Source organism: Nerophis lumbriciformis, linkage group LG28 (genome assembly GCF_033978685.3).
Source record: "Nerophis lumbriciformis linkage group LG28, RoL_Nlum_v2.1, whole genome shotgun sequence".
In the NCBI taxonomy this organism is placed as follows: Eukaryota; Metazoa; Chordata; class Actinopteri; order Syngnathiformes; family Syngnathidae; genus Nerophis; species Nerophis lumbriciformis.
Window position 1 is genome coordinate 2,500,158 of NC_084575.2, and position 20,012 is coordinate 2,520,169.

Below are 20,012 nucleotides of genomic sequence, written 5' to 3' on the forward strand. Positions count from 1 at the left end.
TGTTTGCATCCGGTTGTATTAGTCTGAGCGCACTTTGATCCTTCTCCAGCTAGCTTAGCTTGCTAGTTAGCTTAGCTTGTTAGCTGCTAACAAAGAGAGATGAAAACACATCGCTAAGCAGAGATCAAGTGTGAGTGTAAAGTGTTGTGATTGTGTGAAAATGTGCGAAAGAACCATAGCAGAGTACGAGGAGGAACTTTGTCCAACAAAAGAGGAGAAGGAGCGACAACATGAAAAACATCAATTTGTGTTACACACAACAGGGTGAATTTTGGCGAATTAAACGCCTTTCTATTATTCGCTCTTGGAGCGATGACGTCACAATGTGACGTCACATCGGTAAGCAATCTGCCATTTTCTCAAACGCATTACAAACACCGAGTCAAATCAGCTCTGTTATTTTCCGTTTTTTCGACTGTTTTCCGTACCTTGGAGACATCATGCCTCGTCAGTGTGTTGTTGGAGGGTGTAACAACACGAACCGGGACGGATTCAAGTTGCACCATTGGCCCAAAGATGCGAAAGTGGCAAGAAATTGGACGAAATTTGTTCAAAATACGAGGGTGTGGGGAAAGCCGACAAAATGGTCAGTCGTTTGTTCCGCACACTTTACCGACGAAAGCTATGCTACGACAGAGATGGCAAGAATGTGTGGATATACTGCGACACTCAAAGCAGATGCATTTCCAACGATAAAGTCTAAGAAATCTGCTGCCAGACCCCCATTGAATCTGCCGGAGTGTGTGAGCAATTCAGGGACAAAGGACCTCGGTAGCACGGCAAGCAATGGCGGCAGTTTGTTCCTGCAGACAAGCGAGCTAAACCACCTGGATGTCTTGGCTCACACCGTCCCTTATGCCACCGAAGATGATCAAGAGAAGAATATCGACCCTAGCTTCCCTGGCCTGCTGACATCAACTCCAAAACTGGACAGATCGGCTTTCAGGAAAAAAGAGCGGAAGAGGGTATGTCTACAGAATATATTAATTGATGAAAACTTTATTCATTACTCGCGGTTTTACATAAATTATTATACATAAACTGTGTTTACCAATAATTTAGCTTAAAAACTTTTTTTTTTTTTCAATCATTCGAGTACATTCGGGTAGTCTTGTGCAATGCAGTATTTTGTGTCTATTTAGGTATGGTTAACCTGAGTGAAGTCTCCCCATTATTTTGTTACAGGTGTTACAGGACATTTTTTCGAACTCTTATCGACATTCACTGTTCTCTGAAGAGGATGATTGTCAAACTTTGTCAAGAGCGGATATTGGAGTTCAGATGTACTCTGATGTGAAGTCTAAAGGTAACAATTAATCGCCAAATTCGTCCTCGCTTTCTCCCGTGTCGCTGGCTGTCGTGTCGTTTTCGTCGGTTTCGCTTGCATACGGTTCAAACCGATATGACTCAATAGCTTCAGTTTCAATTTTGTTTTCGCTACCTGCCTCCACACTACAACCATCCGTTTCAATACATGCGTAATCTGTTAAATCGCTTAAGCCGCTGAAATCCGAGTCTGAATCCGAGCTAATGTCGCTATAGCTTGCTGTTCTATCCACCATGTTTGTTTGTATTGGCATCACTATGTGACGTCACAGGAAAATGGACGGGTGTATATAACGATGGTTAAAATCAGGCACTTTGAAGCTTTTTTTAGGGATATTGCATGATGGGTAAAATTTTGAAAAAAAACTTCGAAAAAATAAAATAAGCCACTGGGAACAGATTTTTAATGGTTTTAACCATTCTGAAATTGTGATAATGTTCCCCTTTAAGGGTTGGAATTGGGGGTTAAATCACCATAAAAATGATTCCCGGGCGCGGCCCCCGCTGCTGCTCACTGCTCCCTTCACCTCCCAGGGGGTGATCAAGGGTGATGGGTCAAATGCAGAGAATGATCTGGCCACACTTAGTGTGTGTGTGACAATGATTGGCACTTTAACTTTTTAATGTAGCAGTGATTGTGGAAAAAACAAAGCCTGATCTAAAGATGACATCTTGATCTCATACCATCTCAAACCAATTGGCCGTTCATTATTAAGTGAAATGTCTTAAAGTCGCTTAAATTTGTCTTTAACCAAGCAACACTAAGTTTTATCCAGTTACTCGATTAATCGAAAACATTTCCAGTAGAACACTTGATTAATAACATTTTCAATAGCCACAGCCCTATATTTCATGTATGATTTAATATTTAGCATGTAGGAGTTAAAATGTGTTTTGTTTGTGTCCCGTAGACATCCATCAGCTGATTGGACACCAAGAAGAATGTCTCCCTCATCTGCAGGGGGACAGTTTCACTTCAGAGGATCCACAGCCCTCACACTTGAAAGGGAACGAGAAGGATCCGAAGCCCCCCTATTTTAAAGAGGAAGAGGAGGGAGAGTGTTCTGTAGGGCAGGAGGAGGATGATGTCAGCAAGTTTCCACTGACTGTTGTCTCTGTGAAGACTGAAGAGCATGAAGACAAAGCACCTGAGTCCTCACAGCTTCATCACAGTCCAAGTAAGCACAACATCCACATATCATCTAATACAATGTTTGTGACACATGTTCATCCGGGGGCCACATTTATGACTAAAGATGGAGATATACTTGCTTTTTAACACCACCACTTAAAAATGAATGCTCATTAATCATCAACAGTGTAATTGCTGGGGTGTAACCATGTGACCTAGAGGCCGTCCTCCTTACCTCACGTGGTCAAATGAAGGCAAACATTCAATATGGCTACTGTTTATTTACCTTTAGCAGCACACATGTCAGCATATTTCAAAGGTTTAGTGGTGAAGATTAGGGATGTATACCAAGTATCATTTTTTTTAGTACTGGTTCCTAATTATGTCGTCCATGAGGACCGTGAAGATTCTGGACTAACGACACAACTATTTGTATTTTTAGAAGTTCCACTTGTTTCACCACTTTTGAAGATGTTAGCAGACAGGGCTGAAGACTAGCAACCAAGGCCGACGGGTGGAAGCCCGTAGACAAAGCCAATGGCTGGAGGCAAACAGCAGGTCGATGGATGGCTAGTAGGCAGGTCGATGGTGGAAGGCTAGCAGGCAGGTCGATGGTGGAAGGCTAGCAGGCAGGTCGATGGTGGAAGGCTAGTAGGCAGGTCGATGGTGGAAGGCTAGCAGGCAGGTCGATGGTGGAAGGCTAGCAGGCAGGTCGATGGTGGAAGGCTAGCAGGCAGGTTGATGGTGGAAGGCTAGTAGACAGGCCGATGGTGGAAGGCTAGCAGGCAGGCCGATGGTGAAAGGCTAGCAGGCAGGCCGATGGTGGAAGGCTAGCAGGCAGGCTGATGGTGAAAGGCTGGTAGGCAGGTTGATGGTGGAAGGCTAGCAGGCAGGTCGATGGTGGAAGGCTAGTAGGCAGGTCAATGGTGGAAGGCTAGCAGGCAGGTCGATGGTGGAAGGCTAGGAGGCAGGTCGATGGTGGAAGGCTAGTGGCGCAGTTGGTAGAGTGGCCGTGCCTGAGGGTTCCTGGTTCAATCCCCACCTTCTACCAACCTATTCACGTCTGTTGTGTCCTTGAGCAGGACACTTCACCCTTGCTCCTGATGGGTCGTGGTAAGCGCCTTGCATGGCAGATCCCGCCATTAGTGTGTGAATGAGTCAATGAGACGGGATGAGTTTGCTAAGTACAAAAATGAGTCGAAATTTTTGAATGAAAGAAACTGCTGTTTTAAATGTGTCCTCTAAATGTCGCAATAGCAATTTTTTGTATCTTTGTAGATAATGCTACATATGTAAAACACAACTAAAACACATGATGTTAGCGCACCAGTCGGGGAAAATTAGCAAACTACATCAAAAACATCCTGTAATTAGATTTTGATATTATTTATTTATCTTGATAGATTGAAAATGAACACCAATGAATTGACTGATTATCACATAATTGATTCTGAAAGTGTAAAAAAGGACAACTAAAGATAGAATACTATGGTGTGTAAAAAACAACAACATGATTTGTACATTTTCAGAATGTGTTTGTTCTATTTTTAAACAAAGAAAACAATCTGCAGTTGTCTTTATTTGTATGTTACAACTTGGAGTAGATCTTCCTCCCTGTGGCCCCGTCATCTAAAATTAGTTTAAACACCCCTGGCCTAGATCTTCCTGCGAAAAGCAGATACGTGAAAAAGATCTAATTATGAAACGGAATAGATCCCTAAAGATTTGTTGAGTAATATCAAGGATTATCCGTCGGTGGCGTTCCCAGACATGTGGAACTATCTTGAGTTCCAGACGTCATTCTACACCACAAATTGTGGTTAAGTTTAGAGATAAAGTTTAGGTGTCATAGACCGTATACAGAATAAAATATTTACACACTTTATATCAGTGAGTGTAAAATTAAGAATGCCTCAATCAATGCTGCCTTGTACTTATAAAAAAAACTTGCTCCTCATCAAATTTCCAAGTCTGTTTTTGTACTCACTTTTGAATGAATTTTAGTGGCTGGCACAAGAGGAAGTATTTCCCGTGTTTTTATTGGTTGTTTTGTTACACTCTTTTAACACAACACAAGAAAGAACACAAATAATGTCATTGTGTTAACAGTGTCAGTCCAAAACTATTTATATTCTCTCTTTCTTATTGACTTATTTACCCAACAGACGTTCAACAGCCCCTTCACATTAAAGAGGAAGAGGATGATCCACAGCCCACCTACATTAAAGAGGAAGAGGAGGATCCACAGCCCACCCACATTAAAGAGGAAGAGGAGGATCCACACAGGAAAGAGGAAGAGGAGGGAGAGTGTGTTGTAGGGCAGGAGGAGGATGATGTCAGCAAGTTTCCACTGACTGTTGTCTCTGTGAAGACTGAAGAGCATGAAGACAAAGCACCTGAGTCCTCACAGCTTCATCACAGTCCAAGTAAGCACATATCATTTTATTCTCAGGGCATTCAATCCATCACAACTGGACTGTTCACTTTGTCTTAGAAGACTCATCCAAGTAGGCTTCATCACTTCATGCTCATACACTTCAAGTCTTAAATCTAGTCATTGGAATTTAGAGGGGAACTGCACTTTTTGGGGGAATTTTTCCAATCGTTCACAATCATTATATAAGACATGATGGTGGGTATATTAAAAAAAAAAAATCACATTACAACAAGGGCCAGGCGATATGGTCTTTTATTAATATGTGGATATGTTTAGGCCATGTCACGATACACCATATATATGTGGATATGTTTAGGCCATGTCGCGATACACCATATATATGTGGATATGTTTAGGCCATGTCACGATACACCATATATATGTGGATATGTTTAGGCCATGTCACGATACACCATCAGTGTTTCCCACACATTCATTTATTTGTGGCGGCCCGCCACGAAAGAATTACGTCCGCCACAAATGGATTTTTCGGCTTTTGACTCGCTCGACCGCTCATAAAAGCAATGGGACTCTGTCTGTGAATGTTGCTTGTAGTTACAACTCCGGTGCAGTAGGTGGCGGTAGCCTACTATGCATTGTAACTCCGCCAATAGCACTTAATTCACCTGGTGGGCCAGAAGAAGAAGAAGAGGGACGGACGGACGGACGGACGGGATCAAAATACGAGGGTAATACAGGTTATAGGTAGATAGGTTATAGCTGCATCGCTCGCGGCTCGTCATATATTTAACGTTAATCCGCGATTTCACCGAGCGTTTCACTGATGGTGAGCAGCCTGACGCTGCTTCATTAACACCGCCGCTGTTTGACTCGGGTTCCGGGGCAGACGCACGTAGTAACATTAAAGGCCCTTCATTTCAAGATTTAAACTGTGATCGGGCTTTAAACAGGTGGCTGACCTGTTCAGATGAGTGTAACTGCTACTGGTCAAATAATGTGAAATAGCATTTAATTTTACATGCATGCAATGCCATTTAAATGTAATTATAGATAATAATAATAATAATAATAATAATAATAAATACTGTGTAGTGTTGTAAATAGTCAACAGGAAGGATTTTAGTAAGATATAAGCCATGAGCACTACACAGCCAGAAAAAAACCTAGGCAGGACAAGTAAAAATATTGGGGCAAGTAGATTTGAGAAGTCGGGCAAGTGGAAAAAAAACCTTAACGTTGAACCCTGCATGTGTTGAGCTGCTGCCGCTTAAGGTTAGACGGCACTGTACATAGAGCGCTTCTGCTCGTTAGTAATAAATTCTAATGTTGGATGTTCACTCCTTCACACAGATGAGTATAGAAAAATATTTTCAACGGCCGAAAAGGGCTCGACTTGGAGAGGAGGTAGGCCTACAGTCCGGACCACAGGTGCGACCTGTTCAGCAGCAGCAAGAGGAAGAGGAGGAGGAGGAGGAGGAGGAGGAGGAGGTTGACTGACTGTGGCAGGACACCTCTGCCTCTGTTTCACTTCATGTTGCTGGTAAATAATATGGTTGTAGTAGTAGGCTAAAGTTACATTATTTAGTATTCACTAATTAAAGGGGCAGAGCTTTAAGAGACATTTTAGCTTTTATATTTTATAAGATATATTTTTTGTAAGAACCACAATTAATAAATATATTTCAGTGAATCACTAATTGTTCAAATCTGTATATAAATATGTACATAAAATGTTGTAATTATATTCCAACTCCGCGTTCTTCTTGGTCATCGCCGCTACCGCCCCCCGACCACACCACCACAAATAGATGCCTGTCCTGTGGGAAACACTGACCATATATATGTGGATATGTTTAGGCCACGTCACGATACAGCATATATATGTGGATATGTTTAGTCCATGTCACGATACACCATATATATGTGGATATGTTTAGTCCATGTCACGATACACCATATATATGTGGATATGTTTAGTCCATGTCACCATACACCATATATATGTGGATATGTTTAGTCCATGTCGCGATACACCATATATATGTGGATATGTTTAGTCCATGTCGCGATACACCATATATATGTGGATATGTTTAGGCCATGTCACGATACACCATATATATGTGGATATGTTTAGGCCATGTCACGATACACCATATATATGTGGATATTTTGTCCTGGCCTTAAATGAACACTTGATGCATATAATCACAGCAGTATGATGATTCTATGTGTCTACATTAAAACATTCTTCTTCATACTGCATTAATATATGCTATTTTTAAACTTTCATGCAGAGATGGAAACCACAACTAAGTCAATTTAGCAAAAGTGTATTTATTAAACAGTTATTAAGCAGTGGCACAAACATTCATGTCATTTCCAAACAGAAAATGCAAGATTGTCAGAGACATTTTAAAACAAGCTATTAGTGTACTTTTGTGCATGATGTCACTAAGATGACATATCAAAACAACACTAAATTAAAGTGCACTTTTTGTACAGAATGCCACTACAATAGTTTAAAACAAATAAAGTGCACTTTTGTGCATGATGTCACTAAGATATTTCAATAAGTGTCAAATAAAAATGAGCTGCATAATAGGAAATCAAATAGTGTACAAACCCCGTTTTCATATGAGTTGGGAAATTGTGTTAGATGTAAATATAAACGGAATACAATGATTTGCAAATCATTTTCAACCCATATTCAGTTGAATATGCTACAAAGACAACATATTTGATGTTCAAACTGATAAACATTTTTTTTTTTTGCAAATAATCATTAACTTTAGAATTTGATGCCAGCAACACGTGACAAAGAAGTTGTGAAAGGTGGCAATAAATACTGATAAAGTTGAGGAATGCTCATCAAACACTTATTTGGAACATCCCTACAGGTGAACAAGCTAATTGGGAACAGGTGGGTGCCATGGTTGGGTATAAAAGTAGATTCCATGAAATGCTCAGTCATTCACAAACAAGGATGGGGCGAGGGTCACCACTTTGTCAACAAATGCGTGAGCAAATTGTTGAACAGTTTAAGAAAAAACGTTCTCAACCAGCTATTGCAAGGAATTTAGGGATTTCACCATCTACGATCCGTAATATCATCAAAGGGTTCAGAGAATCTGGAGAAATCACTGTGGGCGGTATAGCTCGGTTGGTAGAGCGGCCGTGCCAACAACTTGAGGGTTGCAGGTTCGATCCCCGCTTCCGCCATCCTGGTCACTGCTGTTGTGTCCTTGGGCAAGACACTTTACCCACCTGCTCCCAGTGCCACCCACACTGGTTTAAAAGTAACTTAGATATTGGGTTTCACTATGTAAAGCGCTTTGAGTCACTAGAGAAAAGCGCTATATAAATATCATTCACTACACTTCACTGCACGTAAGCAACTAAGCCCGTGACCTTCGATCCCTTAGGCTGTACTGCATCAACAAGCGACATCAGTGTGTAAAGGATATCACCACATGGGCTCAGGAACACTTCAGAAACCCACTGTCAGTAACTACAGTTGGTCGCTACATCTGTAAGTGCAAGTTAAAACTCTCCTATGCAAGGCGAAAACCGTTTATCAACAACACCCAGAAATGCCGTCGGCTTCGCTGGGCCTGCGCTCATCTAAGATGGACTGATACAAAGTGGAAAAGTGTTCTGTGGTCTGACTAGTCCACATTTCAAATTGTTTTAGGAAACTGTGGACGTCGTGTCCTCCGGACCAAAGAGGAAAAGATTAATCCGGATTTTTATAGGCGCAACGTTGAAAAGCCAGCTTCTGTGATGGTATGGGGGTGTATCAGTGCCCAAGACATGGGTAACTTACACATCTGTGAAGGCGCCGTTAATGCTGAAAGGTACATACAGGTTTTGGAGCAACATATGTTGCCATCCAAGCAACGTTACCATGGACGCCCCTGCTTATTTCAGCAAGACAATGCCAAGCCACGTGTTACATCAACGTGGCTTCATAGTAAAAGAGTGCGGGTACTAGACTGGCCTGCCTGTAGTCCAGACCTGTCTCCCATTGAAAATGTGTGGCGCATTATGAAGCCTAAAATGGCACAACGGAGAACCTTGGACTGTTGAACAACTTAAGCTGTACATCAAGCAAGAATGGGAAAGAATTCCACCTGAGAAGGTTAAAAAAATGTGTCCCCTCAGTTCCCAAACTTTTTCTGAGTGTTGTTAAAAGGAAAGGCCATGTAACACAGTGGTGAACATGCCCTTTCCCAACTACTTTGGCACGTGTTGCAGCCATGAAATTCTAAGTTAATTATTATTTGCAAAAAAAAATAGTTTACGAGTTTGAACATCAAATATGTTGTCATTGTAGTGCATTCAATTGAATACGGTTTGAAAATGATTTGCAAATCATTGTATTCCGTTTATATTTACATCTAACACAATTTCCCAACTCATATGGAAACAGGGTTTGTATATCTTTCGCTATGTGGTAGGTTCCTGCGGACGTTATCTCCTTCTGTTGTTGACTATTTGTTTCATACGGTGTTGATGTGGAAATGGTTGCTTGGGCATTTTGTGGGTGTGGCACCAAACAGAGATGTTGACATGCAGAGTTTCAAGCACTCCTCATTCTCTAGCGGGTGACTTTTCAAATGATGTTACACATTAGTAGTGCTACTAATTTTTGTAGCAACGCTTTTGCCGCATACTTGTTCACCGTCTACCCGCTTGAAGCCAAACCACTGCCAGATGATGGACTCACTGCTGTTTGTCTTGGGAATGAATTATTCCTTTATATTTGTCACCAGATTTGCACCTTCTTTCTCTCGTATTACCACTAGCACCACAGCTAATGTTACCACGCCGCTGCCTGTCTGCTCCGTGAGAGCGTATGACGTTGCACACGTGACAGTATGTGACGTATGTAAGAAGATGCGCTTGTTTTATGTCTCTGTGAGAAGGAGAGACAAGAAAGAGTGAGAAGAGCCTGTAGTGTAATGCCTGCAGTGCACTGTCAACACCGTGTATGGTGAGGATGGTGTACTGCTGACCTCTAATGCGGCTATTGTGGATCTGTGGAGGGAATACTTCGAAGACCTCCTCAATCCCACCAACACATCCTCATGAGGAAGCAGTGCCTGGGTAATCTGTGGTGGGTTCTCCTATTTCTGGGGCTGAGATTGCCGAGGTAGTTAAAAAGCTCCTCACTGGCAAGGCCCCGGGGGTGGATGAGATCCGCCCAGAGTTCCTTAAGACTCTGGATGCTGTGGGGCTGTCTTGGTTGACAAGACTCTGCAACATCGCATGGACATCAGGGGCGGTACCTCTGGATTGGCAGACCTGGGTGGTGGTTCCTCTCTTTAAGAAGGGGAACCGGAGGGTGTGTTCCAACTATCGTGGGATCACACTCCTCAGCCTTCCCGGTAAGGTCTATTCAGGTGTACTGGAGAGGAGGCTCCTCCGGATAGTCGAACCTCGGATTCCGGAGGAACAGTGTGGTTTTCGTCCTGGTCGTGGAACGGTAAACCAGATCTATACTCTTGGCAGGGTCCTTGAGGGTGCATGGTAGTTTGCCCAACCAGTCTACATGTGCTTTGTGGACTTGGAGAAGGCATTCGACCGTGTCCCCCGGGAAGTCCTGTGGGGAGTGCTCAGAGAGTTTGGGGTATCAGACTGTCTGATTGTGGCGGTCCGCTCCCTGTATGATCAGTGCCAGAGCTTGGTCCGCATTGCCGGCAGTAAGTCGGACACGTTTCCAGTAAGGGTTGGACTCCGCCAAGTCTGCCCTTTGTCACCGATTCTGTTCATAACTTTTATGTAAATAATTTCTAGGCCAGTCAGGGCGTTGAGGGGATCCGGTTTGGCGGATGCAGGATTAGGTCTCTGCTTTTTGCAGATGATGTGGTCCTGATGGCTTCAACTGGCCAGGATCTTCAGCCCTCACTGGATCGGTTCGCAGCCGAGTGTGAAGCGACTGGGATGAGAATCAGCACCTCCAAGTCCGAGTACATGGTTCTCGTCCGGGAAAGAGTGGAGTTCCATCTCCAGGTTGGGGAGGAGATCTTGCCCCAAGTGGAGGAGTTCAAGTACCGAGGAGTGTTGCTCACGAGTGGGGGAAAAGTGGATAGTGAGATCGACAGGTGGATCGGTGCGGCGTCTTCAGTAATGCGGGCGCTGTATTGATCCGTTGTGGTGAAGAAGGAGCTGAACTGGAAGGCAAAGCTCTCAATTTACCGGTCAATCTACGTTCCCATCCTCACCTATGGTCATGAGCTTTGGGTTATGATCGAAAGGACAAGATCACAGGTACAAGCGGCCGAAATGAGTTTTCGCCGCCGGACGTATGGATATTTTTGCTTAAAAAATATATATATATTTTGTCCGGTCCAGCTTCTCAGGCAAATCATATTGTTGATGTAGATGCCGATATCGGCTGTACAAATTTACTTAACAAAAGAGAAGTGTGGGATACTTCTCTTGTTGCCTTATTTGTATTTTGACTTGATTAAATGGATTTATATTATCATTTGGTGCAGCCGGGCCGGAGCAATATTTTTGCTTAATTAAGGTTTAATTATACATGTTAAGATGTGCCCTCTATTACTGCGTTTGTCCTAATTGTCTTATTTCCTAAACACCTGTTTTCATTATTGAAGGCTGACATGCACAGCTGAAATGCATGCCAATTTGTTTTTGCTAATAAAAACAGGTGCGCTCACAGCCCTATGTGCTGTGCCGTGTGATCACATAAAAAAGTAATTGTCTCTTGTGCGTTTTTGATGTTAATTATACGGTGCTGTTTAAATGGTGGTTTCTCCACGCAAATCCATTTTAAGAATGCTATACAGTTCATTGCATTCTTAGCATGCATAATAGTAATCAATGTTCATTTTGTCATCATAACATGTTTGAGATGAAAACACACACACACACACACATATATATATATATATATATATATATATATATATATATATATATATATATATATATATATATATATATATATATATATATATATAAAATGATTTAAAAATTAATATGAGAAAGTTTGAATAAAACTATATTCTTGGCATCATAAATAAAATTAAAATATATTTATTTATTTATTTAAATACATTTAAATTTTCCTGAGGGAACTCTCCTGAAGGAATCAATAAAGTACTATCTATCTATCTAAAACAATAAGAACAGTTTTCATTATCAAAAATAAAAAGTGGATTAGGTAGTGCCTTTAATACTGCATTTGAAATGTGAAACCAGTGGTGAGTCACCACCAAGCAAAAACCGCGCATGCTCAGAAAAGTAGCGTCAGATTTACCGCCCGTCCGAGCACCCACTGGCCGAAATGTAGATCGGCGCCTAAGCTATAGAGACTATAGTGGGCGGAAGTGCAAGATATCCAAGTAGCATGTGGTTGCATGACTTGAATAACCCGAATAAGAAAAAAAACAGGATGGCTCTGAATAAAATAATTTGGTTTATGCCCTTAAAGTCTTCCTGTGTCCAAAGACTTATTTCCTGTAAACAATCACAAAATCATCAAAATATATATAATACAAAATATCGATCAAACCACTGTATTGACCTTATACTGATATTATACTTGGTATTGTGACCACATTTTTTAAATTTAAGAGGGTTTCTTTGGGTCATTAAAAAGCATTAAAGGCATTAAATGGACTTTGTATAAATTAAGGCCTTAAATGGTATTAAACATCATTAAATACGATGTCCAGAGGCATTAAAATATTCATGTAATCGTAGGCCGGGACCGATATAAATGAAAATGAACCTAATAACTTAATTGTTGCCGTCATCAATACATTGCTTTGTCCGTGTGTTTCCTTCTTGGTCTCTGGATTTTAAACTGGACTAAGAGGTCTCACTTTGTGCATGGCTCTCAGCACCTGAGCATGTTAATTCCACAGCAGACTTACATGAACAAAGTAAGTTATTCACAACCTTTGGTTCGGCTACTTGCAATTCTCCTCTACACATTTTCCTAGAGTTGGCGACACTCACTTTAATGTTAGAGATGGTCATTTTAATATAGCGCTGAAGTACAGGCCCCCATATAGCTGACCGGGATATGCCTATTATATGATTCTTTAATCTTGGGCCTTTTGGAATCAGCATGTCTTCGTCCATTTGTGTTAAGGAGGTGAAATTAGGTCTGAAAACCTTTGACAAGTGGACTTCATGTCCTTTAGGTCTTTTCAAAGTGTAGAATACCATCCGCCTTAGACAGAATATTCTACTTTGAAAGTAAACTGGATCATTTATTTTGTGTTTATGCATGACTTCTTGTCCCACACGAGCAGATTTTAGCTCAATTGAACCGCCTTGTTGTGTCGACCACTAAATATAGAAGCCAGGCGGTGGAAACTGACACATTGACTTGAAAACAAAAAACGGAACGAGTCTGTCGCCGTGGCGCCGCCGTTCCACATCCAGTGGAAATCCCCTGTTACACTTACAAACGTTGCTTGGCGGGATAAATGAAGAAACCATACTTGGGGTTTATGGCACGTAGCAAAAGGAAATGCACTTTCAACCCACTGCACTCGCAGTGAGCGAACTCGACCACAAGATAGCGCCATAGCAGAGCTAACAATACGGAATACAGATTTACAATGTAAACAACCTAATCTTTTCTCCAACTTTATACATCATACCTCAGGCATAAGGGAATTTATGGCAATACAGATTTTAGGCCTTATTGCCCACCCCTCGTAAAAAGTGGTCTTCTTTTCCTGTGAATGATGTTGTAAACAGCAGTGGGTTTGTTTTCAGGCCGATTCGTACATTAACTTGTTATTTTAAGTACATGTGAACTTACTGAATGCCTCATGTGACTGAGCAAATCTGGACATTTGTCAAGCATGTTTGTCATTTTGTGTCCTGCAGACGTCTGTGAAGAACAACTTCTGCCTGAAAAACAGGAGAGTAGCTTCAGGATGTTGAAGGAGGATCCACCAAAGAGGAAGACCATGCACCACGGACCCTCTGGCGTCTCCTTTTCCTCTTTGACACAGACCCTTCCCTGTAAAAAGGAAGAGGAAGACTCACTGACCCCCCACATTAAAGAGGAAGAGGAGGAACACAGCATCAGTCAGGAAGGAGATCATATTGAAGGACTGGTGGAGTTCCCAGTGACTGGTGTCCCTGTGAAGAGTGAAGATGATGAGGTCAAAGGTGAAAGTGAGGAGAAGAGAGAGGCGGAGCCTCCAAGCAGCAGCTCAACACAACACATGACAACAGAAGCTGATGGAGACCACTGTGGAGGATCACAAGCAGACAAGATCTTAGCTCCACTATCAGATAGTGAGGACACAACGTCACACTCTCCTGACACTGATGATGAAGACTCTAAAGATGATGCAACATGTCACACTGACAACACTCACTTCACATGTTCTCACTGTCACAAAACCTTTAAGTACCATAGTGATCTGAAAACACACACAAGAACACACACTGGTGAAAAACCTTTTTCTTGTTCAATCTGTGGTAAAGGTTTTACACAAAGGCGATCTTTGAAAATGCACATGAGAATACACACTGGTGAAAAACCCTTTTCCTGTTCAACCTGTGGTAAAGGTTTTACACAAAGTCAACATTTGAAAGGACACATGAGAACACACACTAGTGAAAAACCCTTTTCCTGTTCAACTTGTGGTAAAGGTTTTACACAAAGTCAATATTTGAAAGTACACATGAGAATACACACTGGTGAAAAACCTTTTTCCTGTTCAACTTGTGGTAAAGGTTTTACACAAAGTCACAGTGTGAAAAGACACAAGAGAACACACACTGGTGAAAAACCTTGTATCTGTTCAATCTGTAGTAAAGGTTTTACACAAAGTCAATATTTGAAAGTACACATGAGAACACACACTGGTGAAAAACCTTCTTCCTGTTCAATCTGTGGTAAATGTTTTACACAAAGACATTTGAAAAGACACATGAGAGGACACACTGGTGAAAAAACATTTTCCTGTTCAACCTGTGGTAAAGGTTTTACAAAAAGTCAGTATTTGAAAGTACACATGAGAATACACACTGGAGAAAAACCCTTTTCCTGTTCAACTTGTGGTAAAGGTTTTACACAAAGTCAACATTTGAAAAAACACATGAGAACACACCCAGGAGAGAAAGTGTTGAGTTGCAGTGTGTGTGGTGAAAGATTGTCTTCTAATTACCAGTGTAAGAAACACAAGTGTGCTGGTGAGAAAAGCAGCAGCAAATGAAGATGCAGGATTTGAAATAAACTGTCAAGACTTTAATGTTGACTTTCTAACAACATCAGCACATATAACATGTGTGACATTGTTGTTTGTGTAACTATCTTGTTAATATTCTCCTACATTTTTTATTAACGTTCATGTTCCAGGTAATCTTATTTTCAGTGAAGGTTTAGGATAGCCAAATATAAGCTTTGGCTTCAGCCTATTCTTTTTTCGGTCATGCTTTTTCTTTTCTTTTCTTTTCCTTTTGTGTGTAACTGTGTATGATTTTTATAAATGTATAGTCTGTACTCTTAAACTGGTCACACACAATGGTTAATGGTTGATGGTTGATTATATGACCGAAATAAACTTATTTCATTCATTCATTCATTTATAGATTAGATAGTTTAAAATATGGAAGTACTACATAAATATAATTCACTTCACTTCACTTGGGTATAAAAATAACTTCCCAAAAAATGCTCGGTCGCTATTTACAGTATATTCTCTCTTTATCTTATTTACTTATTTACCCTACAGACATCCAGCAGCCCCCTCACATTAAAGAGGAAGGGGAAGGATCCACAGCCCCCCCACACGCACACACACACATTAAAGAGAAAGAGGAGGAAGTGTGGATCACTCAGGAGGGAGAGTGTGTTGTAGGGCAGGAGGAGGATGATGTCAGCAAGTTTCCACTGACTGTTGTCTCTGTGAAGACTGAAGAGCATGAAGACAAAGCACCTGAGTCCTCACAGCTTCATCACAGTCCAAGTAAGCACATATCATTTTATTCTCAGGGCATTCAATCCATCACAACTGGACTGTTCACTTTGTCTTAGAAGACTCATCCAATTAAGCTTCATCGCTTCATACTCATACACTTCAAGTCTTAAATCTAATCATTGCAATTTAGAGGGGAACTGCTCCTTTTTGGGGGAATGTTTTCTGTTGTTCACAATCATTATAAAAGACCTGACGATGGATATATCTATTTTTTTAAATCACATTCTAACTCATAAATCTACAAACCCCGTTTCCATATAAGTTGGGAAATTGTGTTAGATGTAAATATAAACGGAATACAATGATTTGCAAATCCTTTTCAACCCATATTTAGTTGAATGCACTACAAAGACAACATATTTGATGTTCAAACTCATACATTTTTTATTTTTTTTTGCAAATAATTAACTTAGAATTTCATGGCTGCAACACATGCCAAAGTAGTTAGGAAAGGGCATGTTCACCACTGTGTTACATCACCTTTTCTTTTAACAACAGTCAATAAACAATTGGGAACTGAGGAAACTAATTGTTGAAGCTTTGAAAGTGTAATTGTTTCCTGTTGTTTTATGTAGAGCTTCAGTCGTTCAACAGTCCGGGGTCTCCGCTGTCATATTTTACGCTTCATAATGCGCCACACATTTTTGATGGGAGACAGGTCTGGACTGCAGGCGGGCCAGGAAAGTACCCGCACTCTTTTTTTACGAAGCCATGCTGTTGTAACACGTGCTGAATGTGGCTTGGCATTGTCTTGCTGAAATAAGCAGGAGCGTCCATGAAAAAGACGGCGCTTAGATGGCAGCATATGTTGTTCCAAAACCTGTATGTACCTTTCAGCATTAATGGTGCCTTCACAGATGTGTAAGTTACCCATGTCTTGGACACTAATGCACCCCCATACCATCACAGATGCTGGCTTTTGAACTTTGCGTTGATAACAGTCTGGGTGGTTCGCTTCCCCTTTGGTCCGGATGACACGATGTCAAATATTTCCAAAAACAATTTGAAATGTGGACCCGTCAGACCACAGAACACTTTTCCATTTTGCATGAGTCCATCTTAGATGATCTCGGGCCCAGAGAAGCCGGCGGCGTTTCTGGATGTTGTTGATAAATGGCTTTGGCTTTGCATAGTAGAGCTTTAACTTGCACTTACAGATGTAGCGACCAACTGTATTTAGTGACAGTGGTTTTTTGAAGTGTTCCTGAGCCCATGTGGTGATATCCTTTAGAGATTGATGTCGGTTTTTGATACAGTGCCGTCTGAGGGATCGAAGGTCACGGTCATTCAATGTTGGTTTCCGGCCATGTCGCTTACGTGCAGTGATTTCTTCAGATTCTCTGAACCTTTCGATCATATTGTGGACTGTAGATGTGGAAATCCCTAAATTTCTTTCAATTGCACTTTGAGAAACGTTGTTCTTTAACTTTAACTATTTGCTCACGCAGTTGTGGACAAAGGGGTGTACCTCGCCCCATCCTTTCTTGTGAAAGACTGAGCATTTTTTGGGAATTTGTTTTTATACCCAATCATGGCACCCACCTGTTCCCAATTAGCCTGCACACCTGTGGGATGTTCCAAATAAGTGTTTGATGAGCATTCCTCAACTTTATCAGTATTTATTGCCACCTTTCCCAACTTCTTTGTCACGTGTTGCTGGCATCAAATTCTAAAGTTAATGATTATTTGCAAAAAAAACAAAAAAAAGTTTATCAGTTTGAACATCAAATATGTTGTCTTTGTAGCATATTCAACTGAATATGGGTTGAAAATGATTTGCAAATCATTGTATTCCCTTCATATTTATATCTAACAATTTCCCAAATCATATGGAAACGGGGTTTGTAAAAAAAAAAGTCCACATGCAATGGAGCCAATGAGAGGTCCTCTATAACCATCCAAAAAGTGCCAACAATACTCCATTTGCATTTCGTGGCTTGAATACCAACCAAGTATTAATGATATTGTTATTGTAAGTGCTAACGCAGACAAACTATTTATAGCTTGTGTGTCTATGTTGACATCACCGGCTGGTGAGCTCCTTCCTCGCCTCGGTGCTGGTGAAAGATTATTCCAGATCATGAATTATGCCTCTCACCTGGATAGTAGAAGGATGAAGATGTACTTTGACAAGTTGGTACCGTTTGACAGCCAATTTAGACCCGGCAGTGGCGAACGACACAAAAAGATGCTTGGTTTCACCCCTCTCTTCTGTGCGACGATTATGAATCACTGTTTATCTAAATGGGAATATAACGAGATTATATCAGTCTGTGTCATAGTCACAGCAGACTTTGTACAGTAGGTGATGTTTTTTGTTTGTTTGTTGGCTCTCATGAATTCTGTAGTGTGTAATATTCAGTAATCTTGTTAAAAAAAAACGAACGTTGTGATGTGTTTTTGAAATTAATGCGCTAATGAGCAAAAATATGTAAATACATATATACCTACACTTTCTGACAGTCGCTTCCGGGTGCGTCATTTTGGGGGCGGTCTTATTTACGTGGCTCACCTTCGACAGCGTCTTCTCCCCGTCATCTTTGTTGTAGCGGTGTAGCATGCAAGGACGGGGGTGGAAGAAGTGTCAAAAGATGGAGTTAACTGTTTTAATGACATTTAGTTTTTACTTCAATCAATAACGGAGCAGCATCTCCTCATCCGTGGCTCACTAGTGCAACAACAACATTGGAAATGTGTCCCGTGAAAAAGCGTCCGACCGGAAGTCTCTAATAACTAAAGTTCCTTGGGTGAATAATGTAAACTCACTACACCGGTATGTTTTAGAGCTTTACTGACATCATTTTACAGGGAGGGACGGCGTGGCGCAGTGGAAGAATGGCCGTGCGCGACCCGAGGGTCCCTGGTTCAATCCCCACCTAGTACCAACCTCGTCATGTCCGTTGTGTCCTGAGCAAGACACTTCACCCTTGCTCCTGATGGGTGCTGGTTAGCGCCTTGCATGGCAGCTCCCTCCATCAGTGTGTGAATGTGTGTGTGAATGGGTAAATGTGGAAGTAGTGTCAAAGCGCTTTGAGTACCTTGAAGGTAGAAAAGCGCTATACAAGTACAACCCATTTATCATTTACACTACTTTGTATTAGAAATGGCAACAGCAGAGGGTGAATGTCCCATAACAAGAAGATAAGGAAAAAGAAGAAGCTTATGGCATCGGCACGGACGTGCGCACATTTTCAGGACTTCTGCAGATCCCAAATACACATCAGCAGGTACCAGAAGGTAAGAAAAGTTGGTTTTGCATAATATTGCGAAACAAAACGCCAGATAATATGTCTGCTAATGGGTGCCATTTTGTGGTCCTTATACACACACCATAGTAATACTTGTATCTCTGACTACGGTAGCCATAATGGTCCGACAATCCATCAAGCCGTGCGGCTTTTAAAGTCCTACTAAAACATTTTGACAGATTTTTGTGTGTGTAATGTTCTTTATTTTCAATGGAACTTAAAACGTTTTGTTGTTTAATGGCGTCATATTGCAGTTTACAGGTATCTCTTATGTGTGACTACCATCTACTGGTCACCCTTATCATTACACCTTGCACTAAATAAAATTGCTTCGAGGTCGGTAAGCACAACCAGAATTATGCCGTACATTAGGCGCACCGGGCTATAAGGCGCACTGTCGAGTTTTGAGAAAATGAAAGTATTTTAAGTGCGCTTTATAGTCTGAAAAATACGGTACATGAACAAATTGAGCCTTTTGTCAGTCATTTTCAATCTTTGTTTCGGCTACTTGCAATTCTCCTCCACACGTTTTCCTGTGTACAGTAGTGTTAGTAGTGTTAGTGTTCATGTTGGAGATGGAACTAGTCATTTTAATACAACGCTGAATTTTAATGTACACATTGCTTTGAAACTGTAGGAGAATGATTTTTATTCAAGTCCTCATATCAGCTGGTATTTGACACATACCCCCATATGGCTGCCGGGGGATATGCCTGTTGTATGATTCTTTCATTTTGGGCCTTTTAGAATCAGCATGTCTTCGTCTATTTGTGTCAAGAAGGTAAAATTAGGTCTGAAAACCTTTTGACAAGTGGACTTCATGTCCATTAGGTATTTTCAAAGTGTAGAATGCCATCCACCTTAAACAGAATATTCTACTTTGAAAGTAAACTGGATCATTTATTTTGTGTTTATGCATGACT

The 20,012-nt window shown here is 41.2% G+C and overlaps 2 protein-coding genes across 2 annotated transcripts; both read left to right on the top strand.

The window, feature by feature from the left end:
- Positions 1-496: 496 nt before the first annotated feature.
- LOC140680176 (uncharacterized) lies at positions 497-4,952 on the top strand. The gene is made up of 4 exons (XM_072916556.1): positions 497-965; positions 1,186-1,306; positions 2,238-2,504; positions 4,624-4,952. Exons 1-4 carry the CDS (start codon positions 639-641, stop codon positions 4,950-4,952), a joined length of 1,044 nt encoding a protein of 347 aa, XP_072772657.1. The 5' UTR covers positions 497-638.
- An 8,794-nt stretch (positions 4,953-13,746) lies between these two features.
- Positions 13,747-15,192, top strand: LOC133570810 (uncharacterized). The gene has a single exon (XM_061923528.2). It carries the CDS (start codon positions 13,784-13,786, stop codon positions 15,074-15,076), a length of 1,293 nt encoding a protein of 430 aa, XP_061779512.1. The 5' UTR covers positions 13,747-13,783; the 3' UTR covers positions 15,077-15,192.
- Positions 15,193-20,012: the final 4,820 nt, after the last annotated feature.